The sequence below is a fragment of the Pelecanus crispus genome, chromosome 3, assembly GCF_030463565.1.
Source record: "Pelecanus crispus isolate bPelCri1 chromosome 3, bPelCri1.pri, whole genome shotgun sequence".
Taxonomy (NCBI): Eukaryota; Metazoa; Chordata; class Aves; order Pelecaniformes; family Pelecanidae; genus Pelecanus; species Pelecanus crispus.
The window spans coordinates 55,035,312-55,048,590 of NC_134645.1; the positions used below are offsets into that span (position 1 = coordinate 55,035,312).

The window sequence follows — 13,279 nt, forward strand, 5'->3', positions numbered from 1 at the left end:
TTACCCTGGTCCCTGTTAAATGTACATTGTTTAAAAGTTACTGGAGATGTTAAGGCATAAAATGATTAATAAATTGCTTTTGAAAGCGGAACAACAGATTTTGTCCATCAGACCCACTCCTGCTTTTTAACTAGGAAAATTCTATCTCAGACTTCTGATATTCAGGTTTGGGTAGTTTATTATATTTCTCTAAAACCAAATGGGAAGAAGCAGTTGGTCTGATCTTATACAATCTGCAGTGTGGCTTATTCAAACCTTCCTCATTTCTTTTCTATGGCTAATTTGAAGATCTACATCAACAAATAGCTAGTGTAGAAAATATACTAGAGAGAAAAGCAGAATCAGAATTAATAGAAAAAAACACTGAGAAAGATTTTAATGGAGACCCATGAGAATACATGAAACCTGTAATCTGTGTATACTTGATCATTAAACTGTAAGCTCTCAACATACAGCGTCAGATCGTCACGCCCTCATTTTTTCCTTTGGGATTTTGTAACTACCCATGTTGTTACTTTTCCCTTTGAATCCTTAGCCTAGTGACTCCATCACCACAACCCTTTCTCTCTGCCGTTTTACTTCTATCCTTCTGCAAACTTTTTCACAGCTCGTTCTCATGACTTGGTCATTTCCTTAGAAGGTTGAGCCAAGGTTATGATGGTGAGCCCTAGACCTTAGATACTCTTGAACACAGACAACTAAGCCTGAGGTGAAGATGGCAGGGAAAAATGCTTACAGAGGAGCCTATGGAGAGGTGGTTACACTACTTAGGATATTTCTGTGTCTCCTGATACTTTGTCTTGCTCCGACACTTTTCTCTTGATCTTTGTCTCGTCTCCCTACTCTAGTATTGCCCTCAGACACCCTTTCAGTATTTCCAAGTGAGAAGTCATTAAGTTTCCCCAACAATTGCAAGCTTCACTTGAATGAGAGCATTGGTAGAAAAAGTGGCAATCAGCACCATGACACCATGTTAATTACATGGTATTCATTATGATTCTAGCTTGGAATTATTTCTCATATTTTTAAGGAGCTATTAAACATCCATAGAAGTGCATTCAGTACAAAATATACTAGAGAAAAATTATTGGTGGTGTTTTTCTTCACCTGTCATCCATTCCTGAATGACAGGGATGCTGTCCCCCAGCACTGAAGGGTATTAAACTTTCAAAATTGATCCTTAACCCCACCTCAGATGACTTAGTTTGGGCAATTCAGTTTACATAGGGCTTAAACTCAGGTTTTTTGAGACATTATTTCTGGATGTTAGAAAGGACATGTGATGAATTTAAGTTAATATGTTACTTTATCTCTTTTGTCATGTTATTTGATGGTTAATATAAAAAGATAATAAAAATTGAAATAATTTATTTCTAACATTGTAGCATGACCTGAGGCTATAACTTGTCTCATTACTAGAGCTATCTTAGTAGGTTAGCCTATACATACTTCTGCTTTGAATTCTGGAAGGTCTTGGAACATTCAGTAGCCATTCTTGATCATTTAGTTTCTTGCTGTATGTTTTACTGCAGTTTTTCTTGGGAAATTTTGTTAAGAAAATATTAGTACTAGATATTGCTTGTAGTTTAAAAACAGAAACAAAAACAAAACAAGAAAAAACATCAAACAGCTCAGACTTATTTTCTGCTTGCTCCCACATGGATAATTCTCTATTTGCTACTTTATGAGACATTAGTGTAATTTGTATTATTTCAAAGTAAATGTTCTCCTTATTGAATGCAATCTCAGAACCATTGAAGTAACTTCTAGAACTCACAGAAAATAAACAATATATAGGAAAAATGGAGAGGGAATCTAGTGACATTTTTAAAAAGTGATGGAAAAATCTAGGAATTTTAAACCTAAATCCCTAATTGAAGTTCCTGAAAATGCTTGGAGGAAAAATCTAACACTTGCAAGTGTCTGAAAGAATCTAAGAACAAAAGTAACAACCAGCATGAATTTATCAAAAACCAAGTAGATATCACATACTCACCTTTGTAAGGTTTTTGACAATTTGGCATGATACTGTCATTAGCAAACTGGAGGTCCAGATATAGATAAAAATACAGTAGGGTTGCTGTGAACTTGTCTACTAATCTGTAGCTGGGGAGTAGTTATTAGTAGTTCATCGTCAAAATGGAGAGATATATTGAATGGGTCTGCCCTACATCTGATATTAGTCAATATTCTCATTAATGACTTGGAGGATGGAATAGACACAATACTTATTAAATCCATAGACATCACCAAGCAAGGAAGGACTGTGGATAAACTAGAGGACAGCCTGAGAATGTAAAATGATCATGACAAATTGGAAATACAGTCTGGAAAAAAACACCGTGCTGCTCAGAAGGGGCCAGCACAGGGTATTGCACTTGGCTGGCAGTATTCAGCAACACAAATACAGAATGGGTTACAACAGGTGAAGTAGATAAGGGTTTGGAGGTTCATTTTAGATCATAGACTGAACAGGAACCAATTAAGTTATGCCCATGATATTAAGCAAAATATTATACAGGAACAGATAAACAGGAGTATAACCATCAAGGTGTTTATAAAGAAAAAGAAAAAGAACCCTATTGTGCTCAGCATTAGAAAGCCTTCAGCTGGAAAATTATGACAAGTTTAGGATGCTACACCTAACACTATTTAAAGAAAAGTCTAAGAGAAACACGTTGAGCTCTAGAGAGTACTATGTATGAGAACAAAATTACAACATTGGGGTTGACTAGCCCATGAAATAGAAAACCAATACAAAAACCTGCTGCAAAGAGAAAGAAAATAAATTGGTTTCCGTATCTTTGGTGGAAAGTAAAGGATGTAATTGTTAAATTTCAGCTCAGAAAATTAAAGCTAAAAAAAAAAGGAATATCTTCTTAAAGATACCGAAGTAGTAGAACAGATGAGCTGAGGAAGGAGGTTGTGAATTCTCTGTGACTGCAGATGGGAGAGGCATTTCTTGGGACTCCAGACAGGACACATTCCCTTATTTTCCCTGAAAGATTCAGTCCTGTAAGTGTTCTTACCAAATGCAAATGTTAGTTAAGGTAGACCTGAAAATTGAGATTGCTGTGACTTTACCTTCTCAGAAAAGAATAACTGCAGACACAGCACATTTATTTTTCCCCCCAGTCTTCCTCTGCTCACCAATGTATGTAACTGCAAAGAAGACTAGTAGTTGTAATTTAATTTATTTGTTTATTGGCGTTAACGCTCATGTTCAGTATCAGAATCAGTATTTATAAAAGGACTTCCAGGGTTTTTTAACTTGTCATTTTCTGTGTCTGCACATTCTTGATGAGTACCAGTATTATAAATTATTAATGGAAAGCTTTATGAAAACTTATAGACCACCAATGAATGAGGAAAGATGAGGTTCTAAGGTTGGTGCTGCAGCGATTTTAGTGATTACTAGCATGGTGCCATAATTACAATTCTTAATAATATTGCTATGTCAGAGCTGGTGCATAAAGCAGATTTCTTTGTTCCTGTTTCTTTCAGTTCCTCTCTGAAAAGGGATTCAAGAGGATGCAGACTCAGCCAAGGGCCATGCTAAAATACATAATGACATTAAGAAGTCAGTAATGAGTTCAGTGCTGGCCACCAGTATTGTACTGTATGCTGGATGTTACCATTTGCATTTTTAGTTCAGTCTTTGCTACTCCTGGTGATGCTGCTCAGGACATGCACCTAATGATGTAACTGCACTTTGTGAGACTAAGATCAGCACATCTTCATAAAATGGTGAATGGATTGCTGAAAATCTCCATTTACACTTTCCTCCTAAAATCAGAACATTCCTCTTGTCATGTTGTGCCTTTCCAGCAGCCTTGCTATAGCAGACATTTCAAAAGTTATTCTGGGTCTCTGAATAGATCTGTGCTGCTTAACTGCTCCAACTCATTATATTATAAATTTGTTTCTTGTGTTTCAAATTTGTGCATAGGGGATGTGTTTGGGGGTACTTTTTATATTCATGAAAAAGGAAAAAAAAAAGGAAAGTGCTAAGAAAAATGAATATTGAGCTAACGTAGTCTATTTTTGCATGGAGTAAATATCAAGCTAATGCATAAGATTTATCCTCTATAGTAAATCACCAATATGTCTCATTTTAGGCCTCTCCTATGAGTGCTATTTTTTACTGCAGTATTCAGTCATGCTGATTTATGCTATACTATTCTGTGAATATTTTGCAGAGTATTATCAATAATATAATTTTATCTTTGGGTCCAGATGGAATGAGCTTAGAACACAAAGCAGGCAGAAAGCATGATTCCAGCCTCAAGTAGTTTACTGCTTGAAATAAACTTGGTATAAAATGTGAGAAAGGGACACAAGACATCAGGGAGTGGAGGACTGGATCAGGAAAGGCATCAGCCCAATTAACAAAATATTTTATTCTGTAAGGGCTCATGTACTCAGTAAGATGGTTCTGTTTGACTGGAAGGGTTTCGTTAGAGTCATGGCAGGAATCCTTCTGGGGAGTAGGACCGAATTAGGACAGCGAGTAGTGGCATCACAGATCTACTCTGGATAACTGCTTCTACATGTGAACAGAAGCAGCAGTCTCATTAGTCTCATTAAACTGCCCATATAAGAAATTGGAGCAATGGGAGAGGACTGGTGGTACCAAAATAGGTAAAGGGCTCTGGTCTCACTTCCTGCACTTGAAACCGAGTCAGGAATAAGCGGCTGAAATCATCTTGTTTATTGTGGGCCTCTATTACCAATAGCACTCTTGCTTACTTAAGTCATGTGGTATTTCCTTTGAATTGTGCTAAAGGTACTGCTCTTTTGTTTGACCTGCTAATCCTGCATAGAGGATCTGCCCAAAGTAAAATTCAATCATTTGCAAGTGTACTCTTCCTCATTTGCAATACCATAGTTGAAATTTTTGTTGTGGATTCTAGCTCAAATTGAGTCTAATCCAGATGTGCTCTCAGTCCTAATGTTAGGAGCCTCAGGCAAAATATGAGTGAATAGAGATCCAAACGTCCAAAATTTTGTCATATTTAGTTTGGATTCGTCTCTCAACATTGTGCTATATATTAAGTAGTTCAGCATAAGCCTGTTGTTCTATAGTTGAACAATTTTAATCTCAGAACTGTATTTTAGACTGATTTGAGAAGTGTTGTCTCAACCTTTTGAGTTGCACTTATTCATGTAAAAAAATTTGTATGTCTGTGAATGTATGGATGTGTGTTAATTTTCCACAAAAACTGACTTCAGTTTAAATTCTGCTATGCTTTATGTTCTGCTGTGTGATTAATATTCCCCAGGGAAGCATAATGAAAACACTTGATAGGTCAGTTGACTAAAATGAATATTGGATACATCACTGATCTACTTTTATGTAGCATACGTTTCTGAAAACTTGAACAAGTATTAAAAAATTTCTTCTTTCAGCAGTGTACATCTTTGAAGACATCTACATTCTCATAGAAAAAAAGGCTTTTGGATGACATTGTTCTCTGAAGTTGAGTTATGAAAAATAGTTGCACATTTATGTTAGGACACCTATGAATACGTGTAACATGAAATTGGTAGGCATTTTCATTGGCAGAACACAGGGTCTGACCCTTATCATGTGAAGGGCATGTAAAAATAAAGCAAGTCAGTCATGTTTAAAAAATTTATTCTAGATCATATTTACTGTGGTAACAGGATTCAAATATACATAAAAACTATATTGCTGATAAATGTAGGGAGAAGAGAATGGAGAACAAGACAGTAAAAAGCTTTTGATCTCTAAGGGACTGCTGTTGATTCTGAAGTTCACCATTGTTCATGGGTCAAATCTCCACAATGATTCCTCTTGATATTGGGAAAAATCTGTTAAAAACTTTATTCTAGTCCTAGTTCAATGTCTGATAATAAGCTTGAGTCTTTGGTTCTAGTCTAGATTAAAACCACGCTATGAATCTTCCATCATTTTCTAAGGAATAGCAGTAGCCATCCTAAAAAGGGGTTTACTCAAAACAGTGATCAGGATTGCATGTGAAATCAAATTCATTAGCATTGCCCCAGGCTTACACAATTTTCTGCATATCATTTTCTGTTCCATAGTTTCACAGAACAGAGTGCGTTTCATTTCATTTTCCTTGAAAATTTACTTGGCCTAATATCTTGGCAGCAGTTTACAATCTTTGCTAGGTTATACTGCTGCCAGCAAGAATAAAGAAATGGTTCCCAGTCTTCCATGAATAAAACTAAATTTGCTAAATTAAATATTTGTTTTCTTGCTGTGATATCAGTCAAACTAATCTTTTAAACTTCATCCAAGGAAATATTCATGCAATTTGAACTCACTAAAACTTGCAGCTAGACAAATTTAGACTAGGAGTAAGATGCAAATTATGGAGAGCTGGGGTAATTAATCTCATACATCACTTGCCAAAGATTACAGTTGACGCTCATCAGTGGTAAGCTCAAACTCAAGACAGGATGCATTTTCTAGGAGTTATGGTGTAGTTCACCTATAACTATTGCTCAAGAAGCAGGAATTACTGAAAAGTGTTAAGAACTAGACCAGGCAAGACATGACCTTTTTTTTTGACTTATCACTTATAAAGTCAAATAGAAGACTTTCATTACAGTTTGTTACTGATTTTCAGTATACATCAAATGCTTTTATTTGTTGTTTTTTTTCTTCCTGACAGGTGCAGCTAGTTACAACAGTTTTTATGTTTTTTGCAAAAATTTCTGCCAAGCTGTGAAACCTGGGAAACTGAGGGTCCGCTGCAGTGTGTGCAAACAAGGAACACTGACGTTGGCAAGGGTAAGCTTTTTTGTTTGTTTCAAGGTTTTGGAGTATATGGAAATGATATACCTAGTTTTATCTATTTGCATACACGTGGCTATGTATTTATGTATTTCTACTTAATTTTTTTCTTGCTGTTTATAACTGAGTAATTCAAAGGTTTGTGAACATTTCACTCACTTATCTCCATTATTTGCAGCACACACCAGGAACACATTGCAGACTAGAGCTCTGATCCTGTAAAGACATTCTTAGCTTTATATTTTAAGGACTAATGATTAACCTGGGGGTATGCACAATGTACACAAATACATGCGTGCTAAAGAGTTGGAATTATAGAAGCTTATACAAAGCTTGGAGGAGTTGTTAAGGCCACACAAAGACCTGAATTCAGGTCTTGCTTGTGACCATTATGGAATGAGACAAGAAGGGATTAAGCAGCTGTGCATCTCTCCAGCCCAGCTGCCGCATGTAAAGTCAAGGGAAAGTTCTTGTGCTGGGACAGAAAGTTAGCAGGAGATCTGCCAAGCTTGCTTTGCATCCTAAAATGGGAGTGTTGTTTGACTTGAATGTGCAGTAGTGTAAAGTTTTGAAGTTGTTTTTTTTTTGTCTAAGTGCTGCTGAATTTCACTGGATTTGCTGCTGGGGAATGAGAGTCCTTCCTCTCTCATAAATCACAATGTTTGTCACCCAGGTTTGTTATGTGAGAGGCTTAGGTTTCGCAGGAGACTGAGCCTTACCATGCTATAGACTGGGCAGGGGAGAGCTTTCATATTTGGCACATGTTTAAGTGTTTAAATTTGTCTTTCACTGTGGTTTAAAGTGGTTAATTTCAGCTTCATGTTCTTGATGTAGCCCAGTGCTTCAATGTCTTTACATGTAATAGCACAGTGAGATCCTTTAAAAACCCAGCTCCTATCTTCTCATTGAAAAGAATGAACTGTAGCAATGCTTATACACATCTAATTCAAAAAGCTACAGCAGCAAACCCCCTCAAGCTCTGCATGCTATTCCTGAATTATCTGACTATCTCTGATTTGTTTCAGAAGCTTGGAATTGTTGCATTTTGTGGTGTTCCAAATGAACACATCTAAGGGGATTTGTTTTCTCCCAAAAATTGCATTTAAATATTGGTGATTAGTATAGGCTTGAATCATATATAAATCAAGATACAGGAGAAGTTGCCATTAATGTACATTTCCAATGGTATAATATTCACGATTATGTCCTGAAAACACAGGCGACATTGTACTCTGCTTGAATACAAGCAGTCAGCGCTGCTGAAAGACATTGGTGTTATCACTGGATGAGTTTGAACCTTGTGTATTGCATTGACAGAACACAACATGTGTTTGCTAGACTCGGTGGCTTCCTTCAGCCATGCCCACTTTTGGAAAGGATGACTTTCACACCTGTGCCATCTCGTTTGGAATCGTTATGTTCCTTGTATTAATTAGACTTAAATAAATTTCCAGACTTTTCATTTTTTACAGTATCTGCTAAATAGCGTTCTTCATTTTGGAGACTTAAAAAAAAGAAAAAGTCTTTATTGTCTCCCAAGAATTCCTCATAACTCCACAATATAAACCCTATTACAAAAAGTTCCAGTGTGGCATATTTCTAAATACACTTTTTGTATCTGATTGTCTGGAATGTACATGGGCCTCCATTCTTTTGGCAAATACAGGGTCAATAACACAATAAATATACACAAGCTGATAGTTTCCATTGAATGAGCAGAGTGCAGCTGCTTCATTTTTCTATTAGCATATTTTACAGTAGATATGAAAAGAAAGTAGCTGGAAACTTGTAGTGGAAGCATTTGATATTTTCTAGATTGATTCAAAAAATCCCAGCTTTCAGAAGATTTGAGAAGGTACTTCAGCATAAAAGTACAAAAGAGAAAAGGGAAATATCTTTTATAGAGTATCAAATGATAATTTTTCTCTGGTTTAGTTTTTGAATAATGCTTGTCTATGAAAATAATTTGCACTTACGGTTCTTGTTACTTTCTCCTCCAAAAAGAAAACCTGTTATTATTCTTTTCCTCTCGAATTCGAGCGGAGCTCAGTCTTTGAGAACAGTGAGTATGCTGTTCCAGCAGTTTGGGCTGGCAGTCCTCAGGACTTCCAAAGTGCAATATTTGCAATACAGGCACACTTATTGCCGTGAATGGGCTATGCAACAGTCAGTTTGTATTATAAATACATACCACCTACCTCAGCCCTACATTATGAAGATTAGGTGCAGATTTGGCATGTGCCTGGCCCTTGTGACCTCTTTTCTTCTCACTTTCTGGTCCATCTTCCAGGGAGACAGAAAATAATTCCATCTGGGGAAACCTGAAATATGTACTAAGCCCCATTTATTTTTCAGTACAGTGTAGAGACCTCTCTGCATTAATGCTAGGCAAAAGTGTGGTCCTCCCAGCAAGTGTGTTGTATCTACTCTGCTTTCTTCACTGCATTGCAGTCTACAGTAGGCAAGTTATGTCAGGCTTAAAATGTTACTGTCAATCACTTGACATTTGTGCACATTAAAAAAAATTATGTAAGACAGTCTATTACCCCAAACCCTCTATCTTGCCCGTCCAATCCCACTGGACTGTGTCAGTGATTGCTGATAGATTGCTGATCTTTTCTACTGGTACCGCAGTTATTTTCCTTTTATAGAGAAATTAGCCAAAATAAACTAAACTATAAAAAAGCTTGTCTGTACCACCATGCTACAAATATGCCAGCAAAGTCCTTTTTTTTAAGATCTTTTTTTTTCCAATTCTCCATAACCTGTGCCTGACCTTTACATGGCAACACAGCAAGTTTCTTGAGAAGCTCTCTAGTGCCATAAGCAGAAAAACACCATGTAAGCCAGCATTTGTTACACTAATTCTTTTATTGAGATGAAAGTGAATACCTGTGTAAAACCCACGCAAAGCTTTGGGAGCCTTAACTTACTCTACATGCTAATCCTTTTCCTACCTAAGCCACAAATGACCAACCTAATTAAATTGAGCTTTCTTTTTTCATGGCGTGTTGACTGACATTTTAAAATATTACTTATTCATTTAAACAGTCTTATTCTAATACCTTATTTAACTGCCATGCCTATTTGCATAGCATTATTTTAATATATGATGCTCAGACTAAATTTATGATACTATATTTCTATGCAATTAAAGAGCCCACTGTTTTTATTTTTACCAAAGCCATCCATCTAAATATTAAATTTGTAATTTTCCAGATGACACTTAGGTTGGCGTTTTATGAGCATTTCATGACCTAATGCTTTATGGGAGATATATACCAGATTGATTTAATTATAAGAAAACATCAGTCACTGCAAAAGTATCACCTCTCCCTAGTTTCTCTAATTAATCAAGCAAAACCATGTCTGGAAGGATTGGAGTGTGGAAGTCTTGTGTAGACCACCTGCAAGCCTGCCAGCAACTTTCTTCAAATAGCTCAAAAATTTTAGAAATTAGTTTCACACTGGTTTGTATCTTTTATTGCCTTTAAATAAAAATATTTTAAAATATTATTTTAAAAAATATTTATTTAAAAATAAAAATATTTATTTTGCATACATACAATGCTGCAATTTGTTTCAGTAGCCATGATTCAAATAATCAGGGTATTCCTCTTTCCAGAAAAAACAAAAGCCACAAAAAAAGCCTGATTATAGCAGTCACATTTACATGGTTTAGTATTTACACATTTAGTCTTTTTTTGGAGCCATAGCAGTGTTAACATTCACAGTGTTATCTCTAAGATGAAAAGGAAAATGCCTATCTGCAAATGGAAGGCCTGATTCTGCAAACTGCTATACACCAAGCTATACACATAAAGCACATTTTCAATGTAACTGACTCTGTGACATATTCCTGGTAAAGAAGCCAGTAACATTTGATTTGGTATCTGTTTGTCATAATACAAAATTCAGCCAGGGTAAGGATCTGGATTGAAGTGCGGTAAATATACTTTAGGTCTCCATACTCAGCCACAGGCGCTATGGTGAGGCCATTTCTACTGCGGGGACTCATGACTCATAACTGTTTGGTAATTCTTCACGTTGTCTTCTTGGTAGTACTGGTTGAGTTTCCAGTATATCCTCTTGTACAAGCACCAATGGAGTTTTGCATAGCTGCTTCTATAGTTTTCAAGTGTTCCTTATAGCTCACATCATTATTTCAGATCTTTTCAGAGATGGGGAGTTATATTCGGAACTGATTTAGATCCCTGCAGCTGAGACTTAGTTTCTGGCAGCAACAGCACATCTGGATTTTATTCAGCAGCTGGTGCATACGGACCCGTTGCTGTCCCTGCCCTCCATGCTCCAGAGGAGCCTCCGGAGTTCACAGGTTTTGTTAAACTGTCTCTGCCCCGGAACTGCTTTCATCATTCATCATATTAGGGATATTGCTTTCACCTATTGCTTTTCATCTTAAAACTAACAAAGAAATGGATGTTTGCTGAATTTTCTTTCTCTGGTACCATGAAAAGCTTGTCATTTTTGTAGCATGTCAGTGTAGGCTGCGTGGTACAGCACAGTTTTGCAAGGGAAAAGTGCTAGTGTCTTGCGAGTGCCTTACAGTGACTGACAAATAACAGGTCATAGATAGTTTAAGTGGTCTTCCTAATAGATGATAGTGTAGTATTTTGAATTTGATACTTTCACATTGCCTAGGAAGAGAAAGATCTTTGACACAGTCATTTTCTTTGAGTTCTTACTTCCTAACTCCATTTTAATCAAGTAGGATGTTTTCTTTTTAAATAATATAAACTTAGCAGAGTGTCTGAGTCATATAAAATAAAAAGGCAGTTTACTTTTGATCTTTCTTTTTTTAATATATCATTGTGAAACTCAATTCCACAGTGCGCTGCCTCTCACCACTGCTGATTTCAGATCACATATTCTTCCTGGAATTCATTACTTGTGTCCTGGCTCAGTGACAGAGAAAGAAAGGAGTTCTGCTCACTGCATCGGAGCAGGGCTGACTGAAAGAGAAAGGGCCAAGCAGCACCTCTGCGGTTACCCAGCCCTTACTGCTGCTGAGTCAGCTCCTCCTCACTGCTGGTTACCACTGCTGGGGTAATATTGCAAGCAGGTTACAAAAAATCAGTTACTCCTTTGAAGCTAAACTGCAAAGTAAACTCCACCCAGTGGAGTGCAATGTGATAAAGTGTGATCTCATTCACAGGCTGGGGAAATGTTAAAAATGTGATTGAATTCTTGAGACTGGATGACGTAGGCATTTGTCTTTCCAAAATTACATGTTTGCTGTGAGGATAAAAATGTTTTTGATACATCGTAGCTAACACGTGACAAACACTGTGTGTTAAAATACTTCTATTGAATACTGTGCATAGGAAAGTTACCATTGTAACGTGTGCTACTTGGTCAAACTAACAAATATGAAGCAACCATTTATTGTTGGGTTCCTGCTAATGAATGTGTTAGTACAAAAATAGCTTAATTTCCCTGCATTTGGCTGACAAAAGTAGTACTTACAGGAAATTACATGTATTTGATATATGTGCTTCTTTCTACATAAATAATGAAAAATGTTTCAGTTCTGACATCTAAATTACCACCACTAGGCACTGATGTTAATGCTGTTTTGAGAAGACCAGTGCAGAGAAAAAGAGCTCTTGGAACTCTTTTTTCCAGCGTTTCCACAGATTCAGGAAATCCTTCTGCATTAGTTATATTAAGTCATCATACTTAATCATAAGGCTAATTTTTTTCTAATGAACTAATGTTTTTTCAGAGTGAGGGAACATCTTAAGATACAGGTATGTTATTCTGCTGTGTAGCCCAAGCCCAGATGCGCCTGGATGCCTGAGAGAAATCAGGTGTATTCTGATCCTCTCCCTACCTGCTATGCAGGCAAATGTACTCTTTTGTGCAATCGTTTCTCTCATGACCCAATCTGATGGTGACAGGCCTGCTAAATATGAATTGCTGAGACTCTTAGTGCAGGGCTATATTATGATAGTAAGTCCTGTCTCCTAGTGGTGTTTGTAGTTCATGTATAATTCCATGCTCAAGTAGATACAAAACCTTTATCTGTCATATCCATTAAATAGTTTGAGCAGTTTCCAATAACAAAATCCATCTCAAAAGAGGATATTTCTCCATCATAGCAAAGGAGAATATATCACTAATTGGCTTGACCAAGGAGGCCCATATTGTTAGTACTTTTACTGTGGTTCCACAGGTGCCATCCTTGTAAGGAATTTGTGTCATCCACTTTTCCTTATTGCTCTCCTGTTGCTCGCAGTGACTTGGAGCAGGGCATCAGCATGAAACAAATTAGTGCTGAGCTGACCCAGAATCCAGAATTACTGGTGGAACTTTTCTAAGAAGGATCGCATGGGGTGTGCATGTCTGATTCTGCCATTGCTCAGCCAGTGTCTTCATTGACATAATAATTGACATTGACATGAATAATATGAATATCAGAAGAAAAAAAAATAATGCCTACATTTCTACCTTACAAAGTCTGTTTTCTTTGAT

At 36.7% G+C, this 13,279-nt stretch overlaps 1 protein-coding gene across 1 annotated transcript in view; it reads left to right on the top strand.

Annotated features, from left to right (window-relative positions):
- The window catches only part of PRKN (parkin RBR E3 ubiquitin protein ligase), a 699,368-nt gene that overhangs the window by 145,772 nt on the left and 540,317 nt on the right, over window positions 1-13,279 (top strand). Inside the window, exon 4 of the mRNA XM_075707694.1 lies at window positions 6,663-6,781. Coding sequence (XP_075563809.1) covers window positions 6,663-6,781 — 119 coding nt within the window. The remainder of the gene's footprint in view (window positions 1-6,662; window positions 6,782-13,279) is intronic.